The following is a 23,922-nucleotide window of genomic DNA, read 5'->3' on the forward strand; positions in this document are numbered from 1 at the left end:
ATGCTGCGCATGCCTAGTGTAGTGCAGGCGTCTGAAGATAGGCTCCTGCTCGGGCGGTGATGTATTTTTTGTAGTCGCCCCATGTCCAATCAAATGGCAGGATACAGAGTAAACAAGTGTCTGCCACCCGGCCCCCGTTGCATCCAGTCTCCTGATTTGGCAGTTAGTATTTCCTGTTGAGCGGCAAAAGAAAAAAGAGGGGAGAAGTTAGTTCCACCACGTTGCAGAAGAGACATGATGCGACGCGAGACCTGAGGAGATGCCTGGTAAGTTTTATTCATTAAATTAACCATCAATCACCCTCCCTCCCCACCCATACCCCCAGTCACTCCCCCCCCCCCCCCGGGTCATGCCGGCCGTGGAGTTTCCTGTAATCCAATTTTGATCGGTTTTGGGTTTTCCTTCATCAGCGCTTCCCTCAGTTGCCTTTCTGCACTGCCCCAGAAGGTAAAGGTTTCCAATTAGTCAGGTTTGCCTGAGGTCACAGAGTGTAATCAATGTGGAGCCTGCTTTGTAAACGGTGCACTAATTGGCATCCAAGAGCAGATAAATAACGGACAGAGCGAGCATTAAGGCGAAGGGATACACTGCACACTGCTCAGCTGTGATCACACGAGGCACAGAGATGCCGGCAACAGGTCGGACAGCCTGTGAATGGTAATGTCACTGGGAAGATGATTCCAGGCTGGACTGCTAAGAAGCCGCAGGCACTCAGGTCCGGAGCTCAGCAGAACCCACTGAGGAGTGCGGAGGCACAAGTTAACACGCCATGGCTGCAACCTGTTGCTCCCGGGTCAACTCCGATCTACTGCCGAATGGAGCAAGCTGCCAACTTGCTTAATCTGAAGGTCTACGCCTCCAGAAGACGAGACAACCTCAGACGTGGTCATTTTCTTATCAATTTGTGGTCCTGATGAGAAGGAAGAACGAGGAATAACGATTTCTGTTAAAGTTATGCCAGACCTACCCAGGCACTTCTATGGACTAGTCAAGCTATAGTAGCCATAGTTTGGAACCTGAATGATGTGACATACTGTTTAATTTCTGGAAAGTTTTAAATGTGTTCACTGTATGGTTTTTATATGTACCTGATGTCAATAGTCGAGTAGCAATATCAACTCTTAGAACTGTGTGCATTCATCGTGGTACGAAACTATAAGGAGACTTAACAAATATATAAAGTGAGAAATGCAGTACATTTTTAGTTGTTTGAATAATTATTCTAAATGTGTATGAATATTGACGTTCAGAGCTGCTCCTAGCTCTCATCTTTCATTTGAGATTCTCCAGCAACAAAATATACCACTACCTGCTATTTTAATTAAGGCTGACTACTTTACTGACTCTGAAGACAGACTGCAGCAAACATTTAAAAAAATGAGTTTACTATTTACCGGACATCTCACTTGCTGGCTAGAAGCAGTGTCACACACAGCATGTTCATTTGATTTTTCTTCCTTCATATTCACCGTCCCTATAATTGCTTTTACCCTACACTGCATGTTATTGAATTCTTGCAGTCTCCACATTTGGCCCTTATATAATTGGAACTGATTCACACGCTCGCGCGACAGTAATGAAGGAATAAATGATGAATTAGTAAAGCGCATGGCTGCCCTTAGGCTTCCCAGCGCTGTGCAGTCAGATACTGAGTTTGGGCAAGTTAGACCTTACAGATATTGCGTGAACAGCCATGTTTTGATATTTTTGCGGAATTGTGGCTCCCCCCTATCTGCCTAAGTTCCAGTGGTAGGGAGTGTGAGAAGTTGGCCTGATATATGATGCTCACTAGTTCTAGTGATCACCTTGTATCAGTCCAAACAACCCTTATGGTGATTGGTTGTAAGTCAACCTTATAGACCAGCTATCCTAATGGTAGCATGGACAAAGCAGTCTTAGGCTAAACTCTTTTGGCATGTGAAGCCAGCTGTTTTACCACAATATAACCCCTTGAATACCAGATGAAAGGACACCACACAGGTTGTTATGAAAATAAACAGTATATTTATTAATAACAACACCTCTGAACTCTTTATGAGGTCAGAGGGCTAAGCACATGACAATCCTTTCTGAAAAATACGTTAAGTTGCACAAAATTACAATGGTGCCCTAGGGGCACGACAAACCATATACTAAGTAAGTGGAATATGAAAGTCGATAGGAAGAATGGAGCTGTCCAGAGGTTGTAGGATCGATGGGACCACGCTACACTAACACTAGGTGAGTAATAGGAGTCCCACGGAACACGTGTGCAGAGTGTGAACTCACACGCGAGATGCGTAACAACGTCTATGGACAGTACAGTTCAAGTTAAAGGTGAGTACGGACAATCCTGACTAGGTAGGACTAAAACGACTGTGGAACTGGACACTAGGACAGTTAAACTACCCTTGAGCACCGAAATGCTCTCGTTACCTCACCCACGGGCCGCGGGTGCATAGGTGCCAAAGTGTGTTGGGTTCTCGCGTTGAAGTCAATGGACTGAAAGAAAAGATGCTGCAGGCGACCAGGAGGAAGATGTCCGGTGCAATCCAAGGGTGGATTGGTGAAGAAGAGGACCTGAAAGCAGAGCGGACAATGTTCACAGTCACTAGCCAGTGACAGGAGTGGAACCAGGAAGGAACCAGATGTCGCCGCGATCAGGTGAAGAGTGGACGCTTGACTCTGCAGCCACGTGGACCAGGAGGTGTCTTCGACGACCAGGATGGAGGCACGAGCTGTCCCACGCAGACTCTCGCTGTCGGCGGTGTTGGATCTGGAATCGGCATCAACAGGCCTTGGCAAAGGCAACCCACGCGGTGAGTGAAGAAAGCGTCTGGTGCGGACTAGGAGAGTCCGGGGTGCCCCTCTTTTGGAAGGGAGCAAGGGCCAGTCTGGAGCAACCAGACCAGCAGCAAAGATTCAAAGGTTCGTCGTCTAGGAGGCCACTAGCCAGCCGGCAGGTGACCAGACAACGCGTCGAGCAGCAAACAAGCAGAAGGGCCCCACGCAGATCTCGTGGATGCTGGAGGGCTGATCTTCGGTGCAGGGGCTGCTCGGGGCTGGGGCTTCTCAGTCCCCAAAGCACTTGGTCGAGTTTACCTCAGGAGTCGTGCTGGAAGCGAAGTGCAGTTTCTTCCAAGATGGCCGGTCCCACGTGTCTCGTCGCACCCACGGGTCTCAGCTTTGCTGCAGATGTGAGTTGAGGTCGGAGAGGTCTGGGAATCCGGGTCTCGTCGGGCTCTGAAGTCTGGATCCTCGAGGGAAGACGACAAAGTGAAGCCGCTGGACGCTTGATGGGGCCTGCTTCCGCAGGGTGGACACTCCTTGCCCACAAGGGAGATTTCTTCAGTCTTCTGGGGAGCAGAACGTCGAAGTCCAGAGTTTCTTCTTGTAGAGTAGTTCACCGCCTACCCAACGAGGAGCATTGCCAATGATGAAGCATGACACCTGCAAGGGTGTGTGAGGCTATTATATCCAACAAAATGGATGCCCCTCGGTAGGACTCCACCAACAAAATAGACGCCCCATCCACAAGTCTGAGATGGGACAGATAGGTCTTAGAGAACATGCCCAGGCAGAAAAAATCCAAGAAACTGAAAGACCTGAGCAGGATCAGTTAGAGAAAAACGAGTTCAAGAAGAAGAAGAAAAACAAATCAAAACGAATCCTGAACAGGGTCAGATTAGGGAAAAAGAACACATACAGGCAGAAACAGCTGAGGTGATAAGCCCTGGACAAGGTCAGATAGGGAGGAATTCTGAAGACGGAAATAATCAAGTTGTGCCACAAATCAATGAAAATAAAAGAACTCTTGAAGAAGCTGAAAGCTCAGTGCAAGCTAAAAGGGTCAGGAAAAGTGATAATTGGCCTAGTTTTATTAGGAGACTGAAATATCGCCTTAAAACTATAAATGAAGAACCTGACCAAGTAAATGAAGTATCCAACCAATCTGGAACGTCCACTGAAAAGCCAAGAAGAAGCCCAAGATTGAAAAGACTGAATAATAAATTCAAAGGACCTGAATGGACATACGTAATTCGTGAAGATTCGAGAATCTTGAAATACGTGGAGAAAGTGATGAAGAATTAAATGCTGAACAAATTGACGAAGAAGTGAGACCAACTTGAAGAAAAGATAACTCCCCAGGTTGTATCTTGTACAAAAAAAATTCTAAAGAGGATAGAAATCTTCTTAACCTAAAATGGCTGACAAAAGAGCTGCTGGAAAACCGAAACGAAACTTTGTAAAGAATTGTTGTAGAAAATGCATATGTAGTACATTTTTAGTACTTACAATATGGTTAGTACTAAAAGTAGCCATCCACTATTTAATGGTTACGAATAAAGAGAACAGCACTAATACATGTGAAAGAGTGGCTAAGATTAAACAGGACACAGTAGATTTAGAAGCACCAGATGAGTCAGATTTATATCACACTGTGAATAAAAATGAAACAGATGTAAAAGTTTTTGCAAATCTGTTAGTGCATTATGTAGAAGCCATGGAAGTTAGCAATTGTTATGTGTGTATGAAACTGTCAACATCAGTAGCAGAGGGAGTAACATATTATCATTTACAGTTGACATATGGTATTTCATGTAGAGTCTTAGCTAGTTCATTTTATCGAACTGGAAAACTACAACATTAATATTCTAACGTAGATGTGATTTTTTCTGAAGTTCCTCTGCGAAAAAGCATTAACCCAGTTCTAAGTAGTAGAGACTTGCAATTCAAGGGTGAATATTTTCTCACAATGAAAACAATAGATATCGCTGAAGCACATAAGCATAATTTAACATGTAAGTTACATGAAGAAGAAAATATATATTGGAATTTAGTTGAGAAAAGGAGACAGGATTTCCAAAGAAGGGCTTCAGAACCGAAACCTAAGATACCTAAATGGGCTGAAAAAGAAGAATTAATTGCAAATGGCAAGACTCATGCTGCTATGTCCTTGGACCTTGAAAAGAAAGGGAAACTCGGTCTCCATAGGTTAAAAACGGAGTATAACCATATATTTATTGGTTCCAGTGAATGTGAACACAATTTCTTAGTAATTGGGGGATGGGGACTAAAAGGGGGTACAAATCCAGTACTTCCTGGAATTTATTATGTGTGTGGAGACAAAGCTTATTTTAAGCTGCCTGATCATTGGTACAGGAGTGGTATTTCGGACTAGTATTCCCTAACGTATATCATGTAAAAAGAATCACTGGAAGCAATGAAGATAATAACGAAATAACACGCAATAAAAGAGCTCGTTTTTCAGAAATAGTAGGTGATATATTTAGTGCATTGATACCTTCAGTGGACGTTATTTTGGATTCTCGAAAAATCTATCAATTGTCTACAGTAGTTGATCGGTTAACAACTGACACTGCTGGAGAATTTTTATTGATCAATAACGAATTGGTTGAGGTCAGATCTATGGTTTTGCAAAATCGAATTGATCTTGATATATTATTGGCTAAAGAGGGCTGAGTCTGTAAACTGTTGAAAACGCAACATTGTTGCATCTACATTCCAGACAAAAGTCTTGAAATTGGAGGCTATATCAAAAATATCACAAATCTGGAATAGGATTTAAAACCACCGGAAGCTGATAGTGTATGGAATAAATTAACAAATGGCATTTCCATCATAGGTAGTTGCTTTTCTAACCTAGGTAAAAGTATTATAGGTCAAATAATGCCAATAATGGGAATAACCTTATTAGTTTTAGCAATAATGTTTTGGTGCAAATGTTGTTGGAAAAGAAAGTGGTATGAAGTGAATGAAAAGGGAAAGAAGAGAAAATCTGACGAAATTCAGCTTGGAGATAAGTGAAGATATTTATAAAAGAATGAAAGGTTTACGAAATAAAAGGGTTGAAGAAGAGATTGAAATGGAAATTTGCTAAAGTTGGCAAATGATTTAGTGATTAAATTAGTGATGGCATAAAATGCCATAATAGAGGGGATTGATGGAGCAAGGTTTCGTTTGATAGAAACTTGCTTGGATGCAATTCTCTCCATTAACATGTAATACTGTAACCAACATGTTCTTAAATACTAATATTGCATCACACTCTTTTATACTGAATCTAGGGGAAGCTTGCCTATGTGTATTACTAATAAGTAACCAGAGTGACTTAAAATGGCTGCCGAAAAATGCGGGAATCTTCTGCACATGTGTCTACAGCATCTACGTAGTATGACGTCCTTGTTTTTGGTGGGTAAACTTTGCAGCTGCACAGTAGCTATTAAGATGGCTGCTTGAAACTCAAATGTTAATGCACATGCTCTGCTTAAACTAAACCTTAAATTTTATTAAATTACTAATGAGAAAGTTAGAATAAAATTAATGGGATTTGAGTAGAAATAAGTGGTATACAATGCATTCACATATTTCTGTATTTTAACATGTCTTTCTTTGATTTTGTTGATAGTTTGTATTTGGACCTGGAGCTTGACTGAACTCCTTACCCCACCTGACATATGCGCAAGCGCATTCAAAACCCGTCCGGATCCATGATGACACTGTTGAAACTCAGCCAAGGTCGCTCTAGCAGGAAGCGCGTGGGAACTTCACCTCTCGACCCGAAGAGGGAAAGGAAGAAAATATATTTTGCATACAAAGTATTGATCCTAATGTGAAATATGGGTGGGAATAAAGCTTGGGAAAGTAAAATTAAGGTGTGGGAATATTGAACAATGAACTAAAGAGAAAAGTATTACATTAGTATGGTGTGATGACCTCTCCCCATCTCCTTTCCCAATCAGAAGTAGGGGTTTTCCAGATATTGAAACATTGGGGGGTGGTACATACACATAGAACAAACAGTATAACTAAGGTAGGCTCAGTCAGTTAGATGTCAGACTGTCTCAGACGTCATTGACCCATCACAGACCCATCACCGACGCAGACGACGGCGAATGCCACAGATGTCAGAGATGCAGTCCGAGCACTCTGACAAGAAGACTCGAGAGAAAGAAAGCGACGGCGATACTGCCGAAGGAGAATCCGATCATCTAGAAGGGGAACGCAGAAGAACAATCGAGGAGGCACATCAAAGGAAGGGGAAGAATCGAAGAGAGTAATGCCAGAGAGGGGGTGCAATGCTGGCGTTGCATCTAGAAGAGGTCACCTATCCTGTCTTGAACCAATCCTGATCCTTGGGTTCCTGTCTGACCCAGGGGTCCATATCCAACTCCATGGCCAGGGGTTGATCCTCACACCATTCTAGGTAAATATAATTCTGTGTAGTATGTCCTTGTACTGCTCTCTATTTCTACCCTCTCCAGGTAATGTCATCATGAAGATTTAACTAAGTCATTTTATTCTATTCTTGATTATTTCCTAAAGAAATCTCTGTGTGTGACATGTATTGGTATTTGAGTCACAAAGTTATTGATTAGATAAAACTTTTAAAACTCTCTCGAGTCTGTGGTCATTTGAAGAATAAAGTTAATGACATTTCTACCTATTCTACTAACTATCTGATTTATTGACCAGAGGAAATTAAGACCCAAGGTGATAGGGTTGGTAAGAATTGGTAAAGGTAAAATTCATCATGCAGGAATAACAAAATGTGAGTCCAGCGGTAATTACAGGTGTCAGTATGAATGTTTATGGGCCCAGGTGAGTATGGTAGTTTATGAGTAAACCAAACTGGTAAACCCCGCTGGATCACCTCCAAGCGACTCCATCCTGGCAGTAGTGTTCTCGGGTCCCACTCTCCTTCGAATTCTTCCCTCCGGCTTTGGGAGCTTCGTTCAACTTCTCATTGAGGCATCCAATCCTCACTTCAGCCAGGCGGGAGGAGACGCATTTCACAAATCACGTTGCTCTTAGAAATTATATCCACTGCGCAAATCGCTTCTGCTGATCTTCTCCTTCCGACAAAGCCTCCTGCTCAGCGTCCTCAAGTTATTTCTCGGCTGCATTTTGCATATGGATACCCATATAAAGACATTTTGGGCCATTCGTTTTTATTGCATTTTGAAGTTTTTGCTATTAGGTCATGTTGTTACCTTGTTCTATTTGGAACCTTTGCTTGATGCTCGAAGTGTCAATTTGATTCTAGCCTTCTCCTGAGCAACTGGATTGTCAGTCGTGGGTCCTGTTCTCCCTAATACTAAAGAATAAATCATTTGGATTCATGTCATAAAGGTCTCCTGCCTTTAATATATCAGCTTTCCCGATACTACAATAACCTTGTTAGAATTTGAAAAGAAACCGTATTCAGTTTAAGATCCAATCCTCAATTGAATTGATAATAAAACAGCGCAATGTTATAGTTCCCGATTTAACGGTTTATCTCTTTTGGCTCTCTGCATAACTGAATGGCCTAGATGCCTAGTCTACCCACTTACCTGACACACATTATCTTTCTTACTTGATCCAGTACCTCTTCTTGACACACAAGAATCCACAGATTGCACATCTGAGGCATCAGCATCTGCACCTCCTGATGGGCTGTCAGACAGCTTTCCAAAGCATATCTGTAAAAGTGCAGAATTAAACATTAAAATTAAAAGAAAAACATTTTACACCAGCTTCTAAATTTCTACCAATACTAACAAATATGTTATATTGTACTTAAGTAGTCTAGAAAGAGGAAAGACAAAGCCACTTTCAGGAAATATTAGCCATCTTCATTCATAATTCTTGTCACACATGCTGCAAGTATCACATGAACACAAATGAAAAATCAGACAAAAGTATGTTTTATTCAAAGTCACATTTTACACAATAACATTTCCAACATCATAACTGTTACAATGTATTTTCCAAGTATTTGTTTAAGACAAAAAATGGGCCATGATCTGAGAGTTTTGAAGCAGCGTAAAATAATTGGCTGAGAAAATGAATGATGGAGAATGTTAAAGATACCTCAATAAAAAAGTAAGGATCAACACTGTATCCTATACAATTTCATTTTTATAAAAAGGCAGTTGTCAAGTCAATTCCCCAGCTTTGAACATGGTATGGTTTGTGAAGAGATGCGTGGAATAAGACACAGATTAATCAAGTAAAATTACTAATATCTGGTGTCAGAACCCCTTTCAGAGGGCCATGGGGAAACCAGGAGCTACTGGGCCCAACTGGAGAGGTTATGGCCTTTTCCTCAGGATGTCCTCAGGCCCAATCTACTTTGCCAAGTACTATACTAAAACCTGGAAATATACAAAAATCAAATAATAAAAACATAGATATTAATTGTTTGTATCCTTTTACACAAAACGCTTGCTGCTTCCTCTGTTTGTAAGTATGGTGGTTGTTCACAATTCTTACAGAGTCTAATCCACCAGCAGGTAGCCCTTAACAAAAAGGGGTGTAGGACTTCAGGGCTCCGGCTCCTCCTAAAACTAATTAATACATTTCGTCTTTGTGGGACTCCTTCAAACAAAAGTGGACATGTTTCACCCTCTTTAATTTAGTGCGTCATCAGGACCAAGAAAGTAAAGTAAATCTTACCTGTATATTTGGAGAGGAAAAACAACTATTTTGTCTCTCTGCCCAACATGGCATTACTCAAAATATACAAAAAAGGTGACTAGTGAGAAATACAGTGAAATTAAGCGCTCAACAAGAGTCATAACACAAAAGGGGTTCATGAAAGAAGGGGGTTAATGAAAAAAATAAAGGGTGAGATTGGTGTACCCAGACTCAAAGAATTCATAACAGCCACCACTCTTATAAAGAGTTAGTGTCAATAAGTAAAACTGCTAAATTTCTCCTAGGATCTTTTCACCACGAGAGAGTGCCTGTGAAAGCCTGCATTTTCTACATCATCTCAAGACACCCGTAGTTGTGATAAACACCGCCATCTGTGTTGCTAGAACCTTGAAATGCCTAACTATAAAGCCAAAGGTTAAAACCAGTCACTTGGAGGCTGTGAAAGCAAACGTACCTGTGCCCTTCCATCAGCTATATTAAATGCGGGCCTCTAATGTGCAATGGAGATAGGAGGACCATTGTAAGATACCTATTATATATATATATATATATATATATATAATGATAAAGGCTGCGAAGTCAGCCGAAACGCGTCTCTTCGGTCGCTGGGTCGTAGGAGGCCCTTTTAAATAAAGAAGCCTTGATCTTGCAGTCTTTGTGTGCGTGCCTTCTTAATGTTAGGAGTAAGGATTGCTTTGGATATATATATATATATATATATATATATATATATACATACATACATCACAGTGACAACTGATTGTGTCATTGATGGTACAAACATTGTAATTCTTTACTGCAGCTTCCTACTGTATATTCTCAAGTAATTAAAGCCCTGGGCCTGTAGGTTTACTAGGGCAAACTCTATTTTCCAAGGCTACTACACTTTTGTCACTTGACTCACAAAGCGATGTTCGAGAAGTCAAAGACTCATCTAAGTGAGGTTAACGCAAGGTATGCGAGGGCTCACAACTCATGAACATTGATTACAGCTGGAAAGCTGGCAGACCTTAATATCCTGTCCAGGCTGCAGCAGCTCAAAGTGTTGGTGATCTTCTTTCGTCTGGTAAACACTGCTTTGAACAATGTTTGGGACTCCGGCTCCTACCTTTATAGCCGAAATCCAGGCACATTTTTAAATTAGTGTCTAAGCCTTTGAAATTCAGGCATGGGTGACAGCTCCTCTGAAGTGCTCTTTCACCAGCAATGGCCTTTGTGACAGGGGCAGTGTGCCACAGCATAAGTGGCTCCAATATGTTTGAGCCACAACACAGGCCAAGGGAGTAACCTGGGATCCCACCTGGCTGTCAGCCTATACTGACACATGCCCCATAAAGGTTCAAATGTCTAAGCCTTCCTCTCATCAAGATTTCCTGGGAATGGTGGGACCTTAAGGAACCCAAAGGCCTCGATGTTATGTTCCATAGACAGACGCATTAATTCATCCCAGCACGCACACTTAAGTATCACGGACTGCCTGGCACTACACAAAATTCATGCAGAACAAGGTGAGTTAAGTACACACCCATAGAACTTTACATGTGTGGCCAGTAGGACCGTACTCTGGTGACGCAGGTCAAAAGGCTTGGTCTCTCTAATGACTACTACTGAACACAAAACTGGAATGCTGCCACCACCGTGCTCATGCCACTTAACTCCAGATCTAGGCAAAGCCTTCTACCACCACAAGGGTAGCGCTTGGTGTGCCCCCTGCCGGTCTAAACAGAACGCTGTACTGTGATTAAGGCTAAGGTAATTGCGCACACTGATGAACAATGTACTCCCAGGACCAAAAATAAGTACCAGAAATCCAAATATCGATGCAGCCAAGGCACTTCGGGTAGGGGTGCACTTCGTCATTGTGCAGGGGCATTTTACGTCCCAATTTGTGGGTTTCACTTAATCCTAATTTCCTTGTCACAATACTCTATACAACTGATGTGCATACAAAACCTATCCATTTCAGATGGTCCTTTAAGTATCTTGCTTACCCTGTAACTTGGCCATTTCTGGGCTACCAATGTAATAGGAAGAAGGGGAGAAAGCACATAGAAGTTTATTTGACCAGTTGAATGAAAAATTTCTCCCTGAGAATATGCTTTGCTAGAAACTGAAGTTGCTCCACATAGGACTTGTACAACTACAATTTGATTACGGGCTCCCCGTTCACAAACTCAGTCAATTCAAACCCCTCACTCATACAAAGCCTTGACCAACACTGTGCAAGCATACCTGAGCAGCCATATAGACTTTTACCAAACTGACAGACGCCTACGCTCAGCCTCACTCTCACTTGCACCACCATTGTCAACTCCCACATTCACAAGTGCAGAGCAGAAGGTCGTTTATCTCCTACATTGAACTCAAAACATGAAACGACCTACAGCAACACTTCAGAGACGACTTCTCACTTCTGGAGTTCCACAAGAAGCTTGAGACCTGGCTCTGCTAATAACTCTACAGGGACCAAACGCTTACACACCTGCTCAAGTGCCTGAATACTCTCAAATGTGATTAGTGCGCTATTCAAATTGACATAATATAACGTGGCAGATAATTTACTTCTAGAAAATTTAGGGTTTACACAAGCAGGTCCTCAGAAAATGGGTTTCCTTAAATATTGAATGTAACACCAAAATTATTAGCTAACCATTTGAATTTGTCCATTTTCATTTTATGGACTGACAGAAACGAAGAAAATGTATTTTGAGAACTTTCATATTGAGGACATTTTAGGCAGATTGCCTGTGCTATGAGGTGCCATGCATGGGCATGAAGTCAGGCTTCTGTGGCTAGGTCTGTGAAATCCTGTCTTGAAATTAAACCCTATGAATATTTTGCTTATGGGCAGCCAAAATGATCAAAACCCTTCTCACCTTCTGGTGTCATAAGTCTATAGTATAGTAGTAGTAGTCGTCAGTAGATTCTTGAGAATTCTATAAGACATCGGCAGATTCACAGGAAAAAGTTGATAGACTTTGATAGAGACTGATTTCCATCTTCAGATAGTTACACACTAATTGTAACTGTGTTATCGCAAAAGGTGAGGTTTCTTTTGAAAGAATGGCTGCACTTTTAGAAAATAGTACAACATGAAAGATAGCAAGGATTCACCAACTCAAGTGCTATAGAGCGAAAAGAGAAAATTAATGGGGGACAAGGCGAGGATGCTGCTGTTCTGGCTAGCTGAAGTAGAAGCAAGGATTGTGCAAGCAGTTTTGGATACGAACAAGCAACTAATTAAGGATAGTATAGTATTACAGAAAACTTTGCAGTATATTACAAAAACATTGTTTTCAAAGCAAAGCAACCCCTGCAAGCTGAATTGGACTAGCCAATAATTAAAGATCTCCCATCCGCACTCTTTAAGAACTAGACGGGAATGAGTCGGATCTCCCTATGACAGCTGAAAAGATACAACAAATAATAACAGACAAGCCTCAGGCAATACCCTGGCCAAAACACACTCCTGCTTGAGTTCCTGAAAATATACACATGCACTGCAATCGCAAGCAGAGTTTGAGGAGGCTAAAACTATAGGTTCTTTTGCCAATGACTTGAGGAGTGCAAACATTTTGTAATTCAATAAGTGAGAAAGCCTCCCAATGAATGCATGCCCTTCATCAAATATCTTTTATTTATAAACAGTAAAGTGACCGTACCACCTAAAATTCTACCAACTAGACTGACCAAAATGATACATTCACTATGACCAAAACTGCTTTATGCCAGGCTGAAGAATCCAATATTGCCTCATTCCTATACATCATGTTAGCACTGGCTAAGAACCAATGAATAAACTGGCTTTTTTTATCAGTTGACTTCGAAAAAGGATTTGAGACAATACACCCGCCCATCCTCCAACAGGTGCATCAAACGTTTGACTTCTATTTTGTAGATATGTTATCACACTATTTACTGCCAATTGGGACCAGGTCAGGGTGAAGAGAGTACTTTCGACACCTTTCACAATAGAACATGGAAAGTGACAGTGGAGCTCATTCTCCCCACTCCTGTTCACATTGATTACAAATGAGTGTATGAGGACAGGGTTTCTTTATGTGTGGATAATCTATTGTCCTACATTCAGCAACTCAATACAACAATACATTGGCTATGCAGCAGGTCTTCATAGTAAACTGGGACAAAGTAATATTTGTGCTGAAACTAGTGACTTGTCACTGAAGCCCTATCTGCAGCAACCCAGAGACGTGGCAAGACGACCGTATGCACTGAAACCATCAAAGAAAAAAGGCTGAATTATTGTAAGAGTGATACGCTCAAAAGAAATATAAAGTGGACCCCGCGCTGTAAATATAAAAGAAGATTAAAGTATTCGGAAATCCCTTTCTAAATAAAAGGGATTAATACGACGAGGGCTCTACCAGGAGACGTCTTGCCAGACAAAATAGACTGAGCTAAATAATACTTCGTATTGAGGCATTTTAATAAAACCAAGGATGTAACTATATAATTGCTTACAACAGTGGAAAAGTCTCCCTATTGGTATAAAGATGTGCAGATACCCTCACCATATAACAAAGACTAGGTACCCTGTATATACACAGAGAGGAAGAAATAAAAACCTTGTACCCTGGTCCTGAGGAAGGTGGTCTCATCCCACCGAAACGCGCGTAGACCTGGCGTATAACTACACACAAGCAACAACTGTGTTACCTCAATTGTAGGATCTGTTTCCGATTGTGAGAAGACTGATAGTAGCATAAGTGTGAATTTGTATGATTGAGTAAGCGTGACTGGTGATTGATGTGTATATATCAGGGTGATGTTTTGTATTATGTAACTTTCTAAGCTAGGTAAATGCTACAAATGTTTTTTGATATGATGCAATGCACTTTTTATAAAGTAATCAAATTTGTACTATTGATCAAGTTGCTGATGTATATGGAAGAAATGAACTAAAATAGAAAAGAAGAAAAAAATATATTTTTTATACACGACAGAGAAAAAATAAAAACAAATAAAAACATAAAATGAAAATCGTAGATTGTGTTGTACCTATATGGATTGGAAGGCCAATGCAATAATTTGATGAGATTGATCACATGATAAAGTAAATAGTGACCACGGGGGAATCTCTTATATGCTGTGTTGCTACTTTCCTCTCTTTTCCCTGGTCATACAAGTATCAATAGAGGGGGTCCCGTTATTTATGCTATTGTCACTGAAGCTACAACATAACATCATAAAGATGGTGGTTAGGGAGCTTTTAGCGGACTGTGATGCACTGGGGTTCATCTGAATACAGTCACTAGCGGAGCCGCCGTTACTGCGGTTGAATGAAGGACGGCATGAAAGGGCGACTCAAGTAGACAGCCGGGGTCTCACTGTTGCATGGAGAAGTTTCGGCAATCACACCAGTTGATATGGGCACATTGGTTTGTTTCTTTAGTTGGGTGCTGGGGTCTTATTTGCAGAAATGGACTCTTGTTTTATGGGACTTGTGCATATGTCAAGTGTTTATTCAGTACTACACTTTCAAAGGTGATGATTGGTCTCACGCGCACTTATGGGAGGGTTTAAAATAACAAACATTTTCTGAGAGCAGGAATATTTTGGGTCATGAATACTTGGAAGCAGGGAGTTTGGTACCGTTTGCATAAAGTAAGAAACTGTTTAATTGCACCAGGTTTATTTTATGGGAGCAGTGATTTTTAACTCAAATGTACTTGACAAGGGTTCTTATTTTCATTCTATAGGTTGCTTCTGGGTAGCAGCAGGCAGGGGTTGTTGTTGTGGGTGGGCAAATGGTGTAAACTACTAAGGATCATTTGGGGATAATAGATTGTACACTGTGACAAAACTATTAATTGTATCTTTATGGCTTGGGTTGCACATTTTCTATGATTGTTTTACTGTTTGTATGTTTATGGCATTTGTACTGCTATGGTCTATTGAACTAAATAAAGTGTTCAAAGTAAAATAATTTGAGGCTGCATTTTTGAGTTACATCAGTTTATTTCAATTGAATTCATGTTTTAGTGATAGTGCTGATGGGCTCTTTTGCGTTTCTAGTGTTTTATTTACCCCGGAGTAAGACAATTATCCTGAAATGCATTGGGTATCAATTAAAGATGCTGTGATAGGAGGAATTCTGAACTCTCTTGGGCTGCTGTGAAAAGCCTGAATAGGCACTGTTGAAAATAATGAATTGAAGATAACACGAAAACTCTGGATTGAATATATGGTGCAAAATAATATTGATAAAAAAAAGATTAAAATGTTCTAAACTCGTTGAAGACAATGGATTAATTTACATATGCGGCTGTACACCTTGTTTGGGGACCTGACGAGGCTCTATTTCTTTACATTTCAATAAAGTGCATGGACGGAGCGCGCATCAAGGTGGCTCAGCTGAACGTCGTTGAGCAGTAGAGATGCAGGAACAATTTTTACTGCATTCTACCATTACTGGTTTGCATGACACTATATACAGCCACCTGGTCCCCTGTCAGGGTGAAGAGGGTACTGCCTACAGCTTTCACAAAAGAATGTGGAAAGTGACAGTGGAGCGATGCGCCCTGTCTACGAAAGATCTGCACGGCTCCAAGTGGCTAATGTCTTGTTGGTCTGGTTCACCAGGGGGCCATAGTTGGCAGTCAGTGTCTTTTCCGGCATGCGAGCCAGAAGGATATCCAAATAAGGGATCACGTCTGCGGCCCACGAAAAAGAGAATTGCGTGCAAAGAGCCGCGGCTAGGGGAGGGGAGACAGAGAGGTTCAATATCGGAGACTTTGTTAGCTTGACCTTAAACTCGGAAACGTTGCTGAAACTTCTGTATTCCTCAACGAATGCGGAAAGCTAGGGAACTGGATTGGTCAGGGATAGGATATCATCTGCATACATGCTGATCGTGTGCGTGTCCACCCCAAGCCGGATCCCCATGATCAGTGGGTTGTCTCGTATCCTTTGCGCCATTGGCTCCATGTAGAGCGCAAAGAGCAATGGGGAAAGGGGACAACCCTGTCTCGTCCCTCAGCATATGGGAAAGGGCTAGGAGGAAAACTCGTTGACCCTGAGTGTCGCCCTCAGGTCACTGTAGATGCCATGTGTCCACGCTATAAACCTGTCCCCAAATCCAAACCGGCATAGAGTGCAGAACAAAAACAGCAGTGAACTCTGTCAAACGCCTTTTCTGCGTCAAGAGATAGTAGTAGGGCCTCTTTCTGAGATCGATTTCTAAGATCTGTGAGTTGTATGAGGCACTTTGTGTTGTCGATGCATTGTCTCGATGTGATAACCCGCAATGAGGGGATTGAGGTGCACAGCCAGGATGCTCGTGAATATTTTCGACTCCCTGTTGAGCAACGAAATGGGGCGGTATGATCCGCAGTGCAAAGGGTCTGTGTGTTGCTTAAGGATTACCGAAATGGATGCCTTGGACATGGAATCGGGTAGGCGACTTGTGTCATGGAGCCAGTTAAACAGCCCGATCAACAAGGGGGGTAAGTTCTGACAAAATGTCTTATAGTACAATGGGCAGAAAGCATTGGGCACTTGAGAACTATTTTAATTATATATAGAAGGCTGTCTAGGTTGTGTAGTGGCTTTATTTTCTCATTTTTTATGGATATAGGAAATGGAAGTGGTGAAGTGAATGTGATATCATTTCCTGTGTAGTTTATCAGTGATCCAACAGAGGAAAGAACATCCCCTTAATCAGAGGCACCCCCTGTAAAATCATATTTCCAAGTATATTAAAACCATTAGAATAACTAACCACAGTAGCCAGTATACTGGAGCAAAGGGCTGCAACAATCATGCTTTCCGCTAATGTGGATCTTAGATATTGCCAGATGGGAATACATTTGTTATCTTTGTTTTCATATGGATGTTCCTACACTAACTTAGCCCTGAAATATAACCTCAACACCAGTGTTTAAAAAACAACAATTAGGGTACTAATATAAACAAATACCTATAGGCATGTTTATATTGTTTCATTATAACTAAGGTAACTGTAATTATGTCTAGTAGACAAATCTGTTTTGATGGACAAGAATTTGGAGCCAATGTTTCCATGTGATGGTGGTCCGGAAAGTCAACAGTAAGAATGATGTTGTCAATGTTGAATCTTTGATTTCTCACCAATTTTGACTTTCTCTCTCTGGATCTTCCTCTGGCGGCAAAGTACTTTGAAGCTGTTGGCACATTCCAGTGGAAGAATAGAAATGGGGGTGATGTTCAGGTATTTTCTCCTCCTTTGGCCACAGATATTCCAAGCCTAATTCCCTCTATACCCTGTAGTGCCCCCCTTTTCAGATCTTTTTACAAAACTCACACTCCTTCATTGAATGAAAATAACAGACACACTACACAAAGACTTAAGTGTGGGTCTAAGGCAGCTTTCTTCATCCCACGAGGAGGGAACTTAACAAAAGGTAAGGCATTTTGACATGAAAAATAACTGCAGAATAAGATGAAAAGGGCTTTACACTCTTGCCAGATGTAAAAGAAGTTGCTCAAAAGAAGAAAACTGAGTTCTGCAATAAAGTTCTCTGAAGAAACAGGTGTGTAAACCACAGTTTCATTCACAAAAGCTAGAAAAAACAAATGCCTAAGGTAACTGCACGTAGAAGGTACCATGGGTAATGGAAACTCCTGAAGGAGTTTTTTTTAACCTCTATAACATATGGCCATCAGGCTGCACTTTCTCACTATATAGACATGGAGGTAGCAGGTTGAGTCATTGGTTCTGCAATGTAGTCTTTCAAGTTTTATTTTGGTATTACAAAGTGCAAAATTAGAAAATACTTGCCAGTGAAAACCATTTTCATGGATGTACCACAACATAGGGACATGTCAGACTTTTCACTAGATGGAGGTAAAGAGCGAGGGATAAGACACAGATAGAAAGATAGCTAGATAGACAAGATAGCTAGGAAGGGTCAACACATGCAGAAGATAATTATTCTAATGTTTATGACTATCAAGAAAATCCTATGATGCAGAAGATGGCAGACGTCTTTGTTTGACCTGCGCAGACCCCCTGGCATAAACACAGCAAATGAGCGTGTAAGGCTGTAATTCGCCCCTGAATCAAGAAGCACATATGTGTACAACAGTCCCGAATGTCCGAGGAAAAACATTATTAACACCATTATATTCTATAGCAGTGCGAGGCCTGACTGGAGTGGCAGCCAGGCAGCCCATTACCCCGGTGAAGACGCATAGCTGCTCCGAGTTAAACACTATTTGCGGGGGCTTTAAGTCCATGTACCTGAGCACTCATTTGCAGAGGACGAATCTAGTGAACGGAATACTAACCCCCGCGCCTCACCATCCCCACCTCACCATCTCCACCTCACCTCCCCAACCTCACCCTTCCTACCAGGCCTATGAAGCGTTGACCAGGAGGCCAGTGGGCGCAGTGTGTTGGAGGGTAGCCCAGGAGACACAAGTGCAGGCCCCCAGTTACAGCCCTCTAGGGTGCTGACTCCTCTTCTCCTCAGACTCCGCTGCTTTAGGGAGTTCTGCATCATTGATCATCAGCAGCATTTCTATGTCAGAAAGCAGCAAAAAAAGACCAATCCTGGGAAAGGAAGATTCACAACCTTCAACTGTGTATCTGGCTTGAAAGACGTTAAGTGGAGTCACGAGGAACGTATCAGAGAGGTGCCATGACAGTATACAAGGAACACAAGTCCACTTTCATTCTCTGGGAAGATCGGAAAAATTATGCAGTCTTCCAAAGAACTCCATCATACCTTCCTATGCGAGAGGAGCCACTGACAATTTAGAGAGCAGTTGGTTATGTGCCGTAGACCTTTCTTCCTTCTGCATAAATGCATTAGCTTTCTGTCTCTGGGAGGACAGCAGTCTCTGTTGCAGAGCATGCTTCTTTCTCACATCCTCATGATAATAGAATACGGCTTAGGTTCTAATCATAGCAAACCTGGGCTCTACTCTGGTATCCTATACGTCTTGAGAATCCTTAGTGTTACAATTTTGTTTGCAGACTAAGAAATGAACTTTGCAGGCACTAAGTCCACAAACACAGGTAAAAAGGGTAGAAGAGACTTGGTCACTGAACAAACTGGCAATGGCTCCATTATAATAGAGATTGAGGTCTGTAGAACTCAGCAGTAATGTTCAGTTTTGCCACCCGTCTCAGCAGAACATCTTAAAATGCATGGATGTCATCAAACGGTAAGGACTTTGATAGATGCACTGTTGGTAAAGCAAGTGGGTAGGTTGACTAAAAGGATGACAAGAGCAAGCAGCCAAGATGGCGGTCACAGTATAGTGCTGCGCCTGGCCTCCTTCGACACTATCCGCCTCCATTCCGGACTGGGGTCACCCCAGACCGGGTACTGTGCCAGTGGGTCAGGGGCAAGGAGGGATGAAAATTGGCTGCCCAGGTGCACCACAAAATTAGAAATCCCAAAGAAATGTCAATGTTCATGTCCAGTGTATTTGTTCTTCTTTTTATTAATCAAACGAACAAACGAGAACCAACCGACACGTGTTTCATCGCCAATGGGAGTAATCCTGTGACTTCCTCAGGGCTGGGAAAGATACAAATATAACTATGAATACAATGGAAGCAGTAGAGTATTGTGTACGGGAGATTAATCCAAGTGTCTCAAATATGTGACTTACACCTTAAAGTGGAAACCCTAAATGAACCATAACTGAGGAGGTGGATGAAGTCCTGGAAGAACTGCAAAACTGACCTAGAGCTTGGGGACACTGCCTGCGAGCTTGGGACCATTTTGGAATCAGAGTCAGAGCTGGGGCTGATCGAGGGTACCAGGTGGAAGTTGGGTCCCTGGGTGTGGTGAAGGTGACGGCACCCCGGGAGGACCCTCCGCCTGTCCTAATGTGATGCTTCCTTCATTTGCCTTTGTATAGGGTGTTGTGCTATCTTGTGAGAAAATCCTAAGTGACATAGTCTCACTGTTTTGATTAGAGGCTGACTCAGGATCCTGGGATGGAGGCGGCCCTCTGGTATTACATTTGTCTTTCCTTTTCTTCATCGTTTATTTGTTGCTGGTGCAGTTTGTGGTGTTGAGGCAGGGGTGTGTGCTGTCTATATGAGGGTGGGTTGGACACAGACCTTTCCCAAGTTGGGGAAGCAGGTAGTTAAGAGCCAATGCACAGAAACTTGGGGTGGGGGTGCTTGGGAGGGCGGGTGTTTTGTTTTGTTCGACACATCTAGGTTTGATAAGTCACATGGTTGCATGATGCCAACACCGTTGGTACCAGGGGCGGGTGGAGCAAAGACCCAGGATGGAACGCCTGCTCCCATAGTGAGTGAAAATTACACTTGCTGTTTGATTGACCCCGTTTGATAGCGATGCATTGGCTTTCGTCTCCTGGATCGTCAATGGTTTAGGTAGTAAGATCAAATGGGAAGTGACACTCTCCCGACTTCATGCTCCTTCTGGAAAGGTATTTCCTGAGAAACACATGCTGCTATCTTCAGAGGGGTAAATTCATAGTATACGAACATGCAGGGCTCAAGAGGTGCTCCAGTGGAGTGGAAATCCTGGCAAAAAAGTCGCCGCCCTTTTTGGTTGGCCGTCTGTGGGTGGACCCAGGAGGCTACTATGTGGCAGTGCAAGGTGAGGGGGGCAGAAAATCTTTCTCTACGGTTAATTTATACGTCCTGCCATGGCTCCAGTTGCAGGTACTAGAGGCTTTGGGCCCCAACCTCTTAGATGCTCCCTATGATCTGCTTTTCATTGGGATGACTAATGCAGTTATGGACTGGGACATTGATAGCATTCACCCCCCCAGTCGTGACCCGGGGTAACATCTGCGTTTGCGAACTTGAGCCATTCCCTTTGGCATGTGTGGAGATACCTTCACCCTGCCTCAAGACAATATTTTTTACTTTCTGGGGTCTATGGGACACTGACGCATCTGCACTAAATATTCCTCCCCCTGCCAGAGAGGGTGTAGGTGAGAGAGGCGCAACATTTGGCCCGTGGATCGGACCATTCGCCACTAGGGTCTGCCTGGGGGCCCGGCTGGACGGCTGACCATGGAGTTGGTGGCTTGATGCCTGGGTTTTCCAAGATGGTGAGGGCCCTGAGGGTGGACAATTCTATATACTTTGAGGAAAACGAGGGGTCGGTGGCCTCTCAGGTCACACTGTGAGAGGTTTATAAGGGCAGGAAGAAATGTAAGGAGGAGCGGACGCTCCGGTTACAGTGACGGCTCCATCTGGAGACCTGGGCAGCATAGGGGGAGCAGGCAACTTACTTGGCTCTGGGGTGACACAGCAATATCATAATTTGGTGACTGACGCAGCCAGCCAGCACTATTTGGGGGTTCAGCGTAAACTGTATGATACAGGGGGACAAAGTGGCCCGACTCCTGGCCTGGTTGGGGAGGAGGGAGGAGGCAGTACGATGGATGGCTGAAGTGCGGGATGGAGGAAGGGATCTGGCGTAGACGGATAATGATGTAGCCCAGGCATTCACAGATTACTATAATGTACTGTATGCCCCACAAACTGGACCGATTAGAGGAAGATATTGTTGACTTCATGCGGGAGGTGCCAGACAAAGTTTTGGATGAGGTCAACCATGTGGAAATGTAGAAAGATTTCACGATGAAGAAGATGGGGGCGAAGGTGCAGGCAATGTTGCCTGGCAAGACCCCGGGGGCGAATAATTCTTCCAGTTCAGCTGTGTAAACGTCTGGGATCCTTAGTTATCCCCCATCGCCTTAAGTTGCTTGAGGCTGCGGGCGACGAAGCGGCTTTGCCTACAGACTGTAACCATGCTATTATAGTAATGCTTCCTAATGAGGGGAACTGGAGGATTAATGCTCTTTTTATCCTGCCCCAGTTCCTGTACGTGTTGCAGAATGCAATGGACCCAGTTCCGGCGGCTTATTTCAAAGAAATAGAGTCACTCCAGAGTCAGTTACTTTGGGATGGTACACCCCGCATAGCGTTTTCTAAACTCACCCTTCCTTGGTATGACGGGTGCATAGGCCTACCAGACCTCAGGAAATATTATTGAGCCTCCCAGTCAGCAGCAATAAGCCACAGGATATATGGTCCCAGAACGATCCTGGCTATGCCATGGACCGTTGGCTAATGCCGGGGGGCGACTACACTAAAGCACTCTATGCCGGTCCCTGCAGGTATCCCCTTACAGGACCCACAGCGTACCACTGTCCAAGTATGGCACGCGGCTCACAGACACCTTCAGTGGGAGGGGAAGCTCACACTCGCCACTCCATTGTGGAGCTTGGAGAAATTGGGTAGTCTATGGAAGTCGAAAGGGTTTGACAGTGGGACCTTATTGGCATCAAACACGTAAAGGATGTTTGGGGGGACGGCATGATACATTCATTTGCTTCTCTTAAACTGCAATATCACATGAGTGACGGGGAATATTTCCGTTATCTACAGGTGCGGCATGCACTGCTTACGCACATTCCCGGGGGCACAGCGCTTCCAGACGCTTCTCCTCTAGAAGATAGAGTGCTAGAAGGCCACCTTCCTGAGAAAACTATTTCTCTGATATATAAGAAGCTAATCAACAATATGGAAGACCCCTAGTAGTTCTCAGGAGGCATTGGCAGGAGGATGGGTTCGAGCTGGATAATGAGGACTAGCGGGAGGCTGTATCGTCCCAGAGGGTTGTTGCCATCCCAATGAGGCTCCGATTGGTGCAGCTTAAGATGTTACATAGGTCATATGTCACGGGGCCCGATTGACCCATATGGGCCGCTTAGAGAACAGAAATGCAGCTGGAAGCTCGCAGGTGTATTCTAAATGTCTGGGAACCAACCGACCTCAATGCGTATAAAAAACAATGGGCGAGGCTGGTATTCATGATTGCGAAGCGCAATATTGCACAACTGTGGGGAGCCCGTCAGCCGCCTGGAGTGGAGAAGTGGAGGGAAGATTTGGATTGGTGCATGTTCAGGGAAAGAGCAGTTTACTCCGCTAGGGGCTGTCCAGGGAAGTGGGGCAAGATCTGGGAGGCATGGAACCACTATAGAGGGAATATCTGTACCCACCCCCCAACAGGTCCCGAATAGTCTGAAGAGCGCACATCCCCTTGACCTACCACTTGTAACGCTCGCACTATATTTTTAATTACAGAATGCCACTTACTGTCCTGTATGATTCTGTAACATGTCACCTGATGTCTTATTTGTTGTTTTTTGTTTCAATAAAAAAATATTTTTTTTAAATGCTCTTTCTATCGGCCTATTTCTTTGCTAAATACTGAGAGTAAGATTCTGGCCAAGATCCTTGCCGCCAGGCTCCTTGGGTGATATCTGGCCTGGTTCACCCGGATCAAATGGGCTTCATGCCGGGACGGGCAATGTAGTAAAACTTGCAGCAACTGTAGTAGTGGTTGGATAAGGTTACGGTCGACACTGAACCCAGAGTGAAGCTGTCAGACACTGAGAAAGCGTTCAACACCATTGATTGGCACTACCTGCTGGAAAAACTGTGGCGGTTTGGCTTTAGGCCTTAGTTCTGTTGCTGGGTGGCCCTTCTGT

General features: G+C 43.2%; 1 protein-coding gene across 4 annotated transcripts in view; it reads right to left on the reverse strand.

Moving 5' to 3' along the window:
* NSD3 (nuclear receptor binding SET domain protein 3) overlaps positions 1-23,922 on the reverse strand; it is a 1,711,795-nt gene that overhangs the window by 760,830 nt on the left and 927,043 nt on the right. For all 4 annotated transcript variants that reach the window (XM_078666314.1, XM_078666313.1, XM_078666315.1 and 1 more), the window contains exon 11: positions 8,337-8,465. In XM_078666314.1, coding sequence (XP_078522440.1) covers positions 8,337-8,465 — 129 coding nt within the window. The remainder of the gene's footprint in view (positions 1-8,336; positions 8,466-23,922) is intronic.

This window comes from Lissotriton helveticus, chromosome 11 (genome assembly GCF_964261635.1).
Source record: "Lissotriton helveticus chromosome 11, aLisHel1.1, whole genome shotgun sequence".
Taxonomy (NCBI): Eukaryota; Metazoa; Chordata; class Amphibia; order Caudata; family Salamandridae; genus Lissotriton; species Lissotriton helveticus.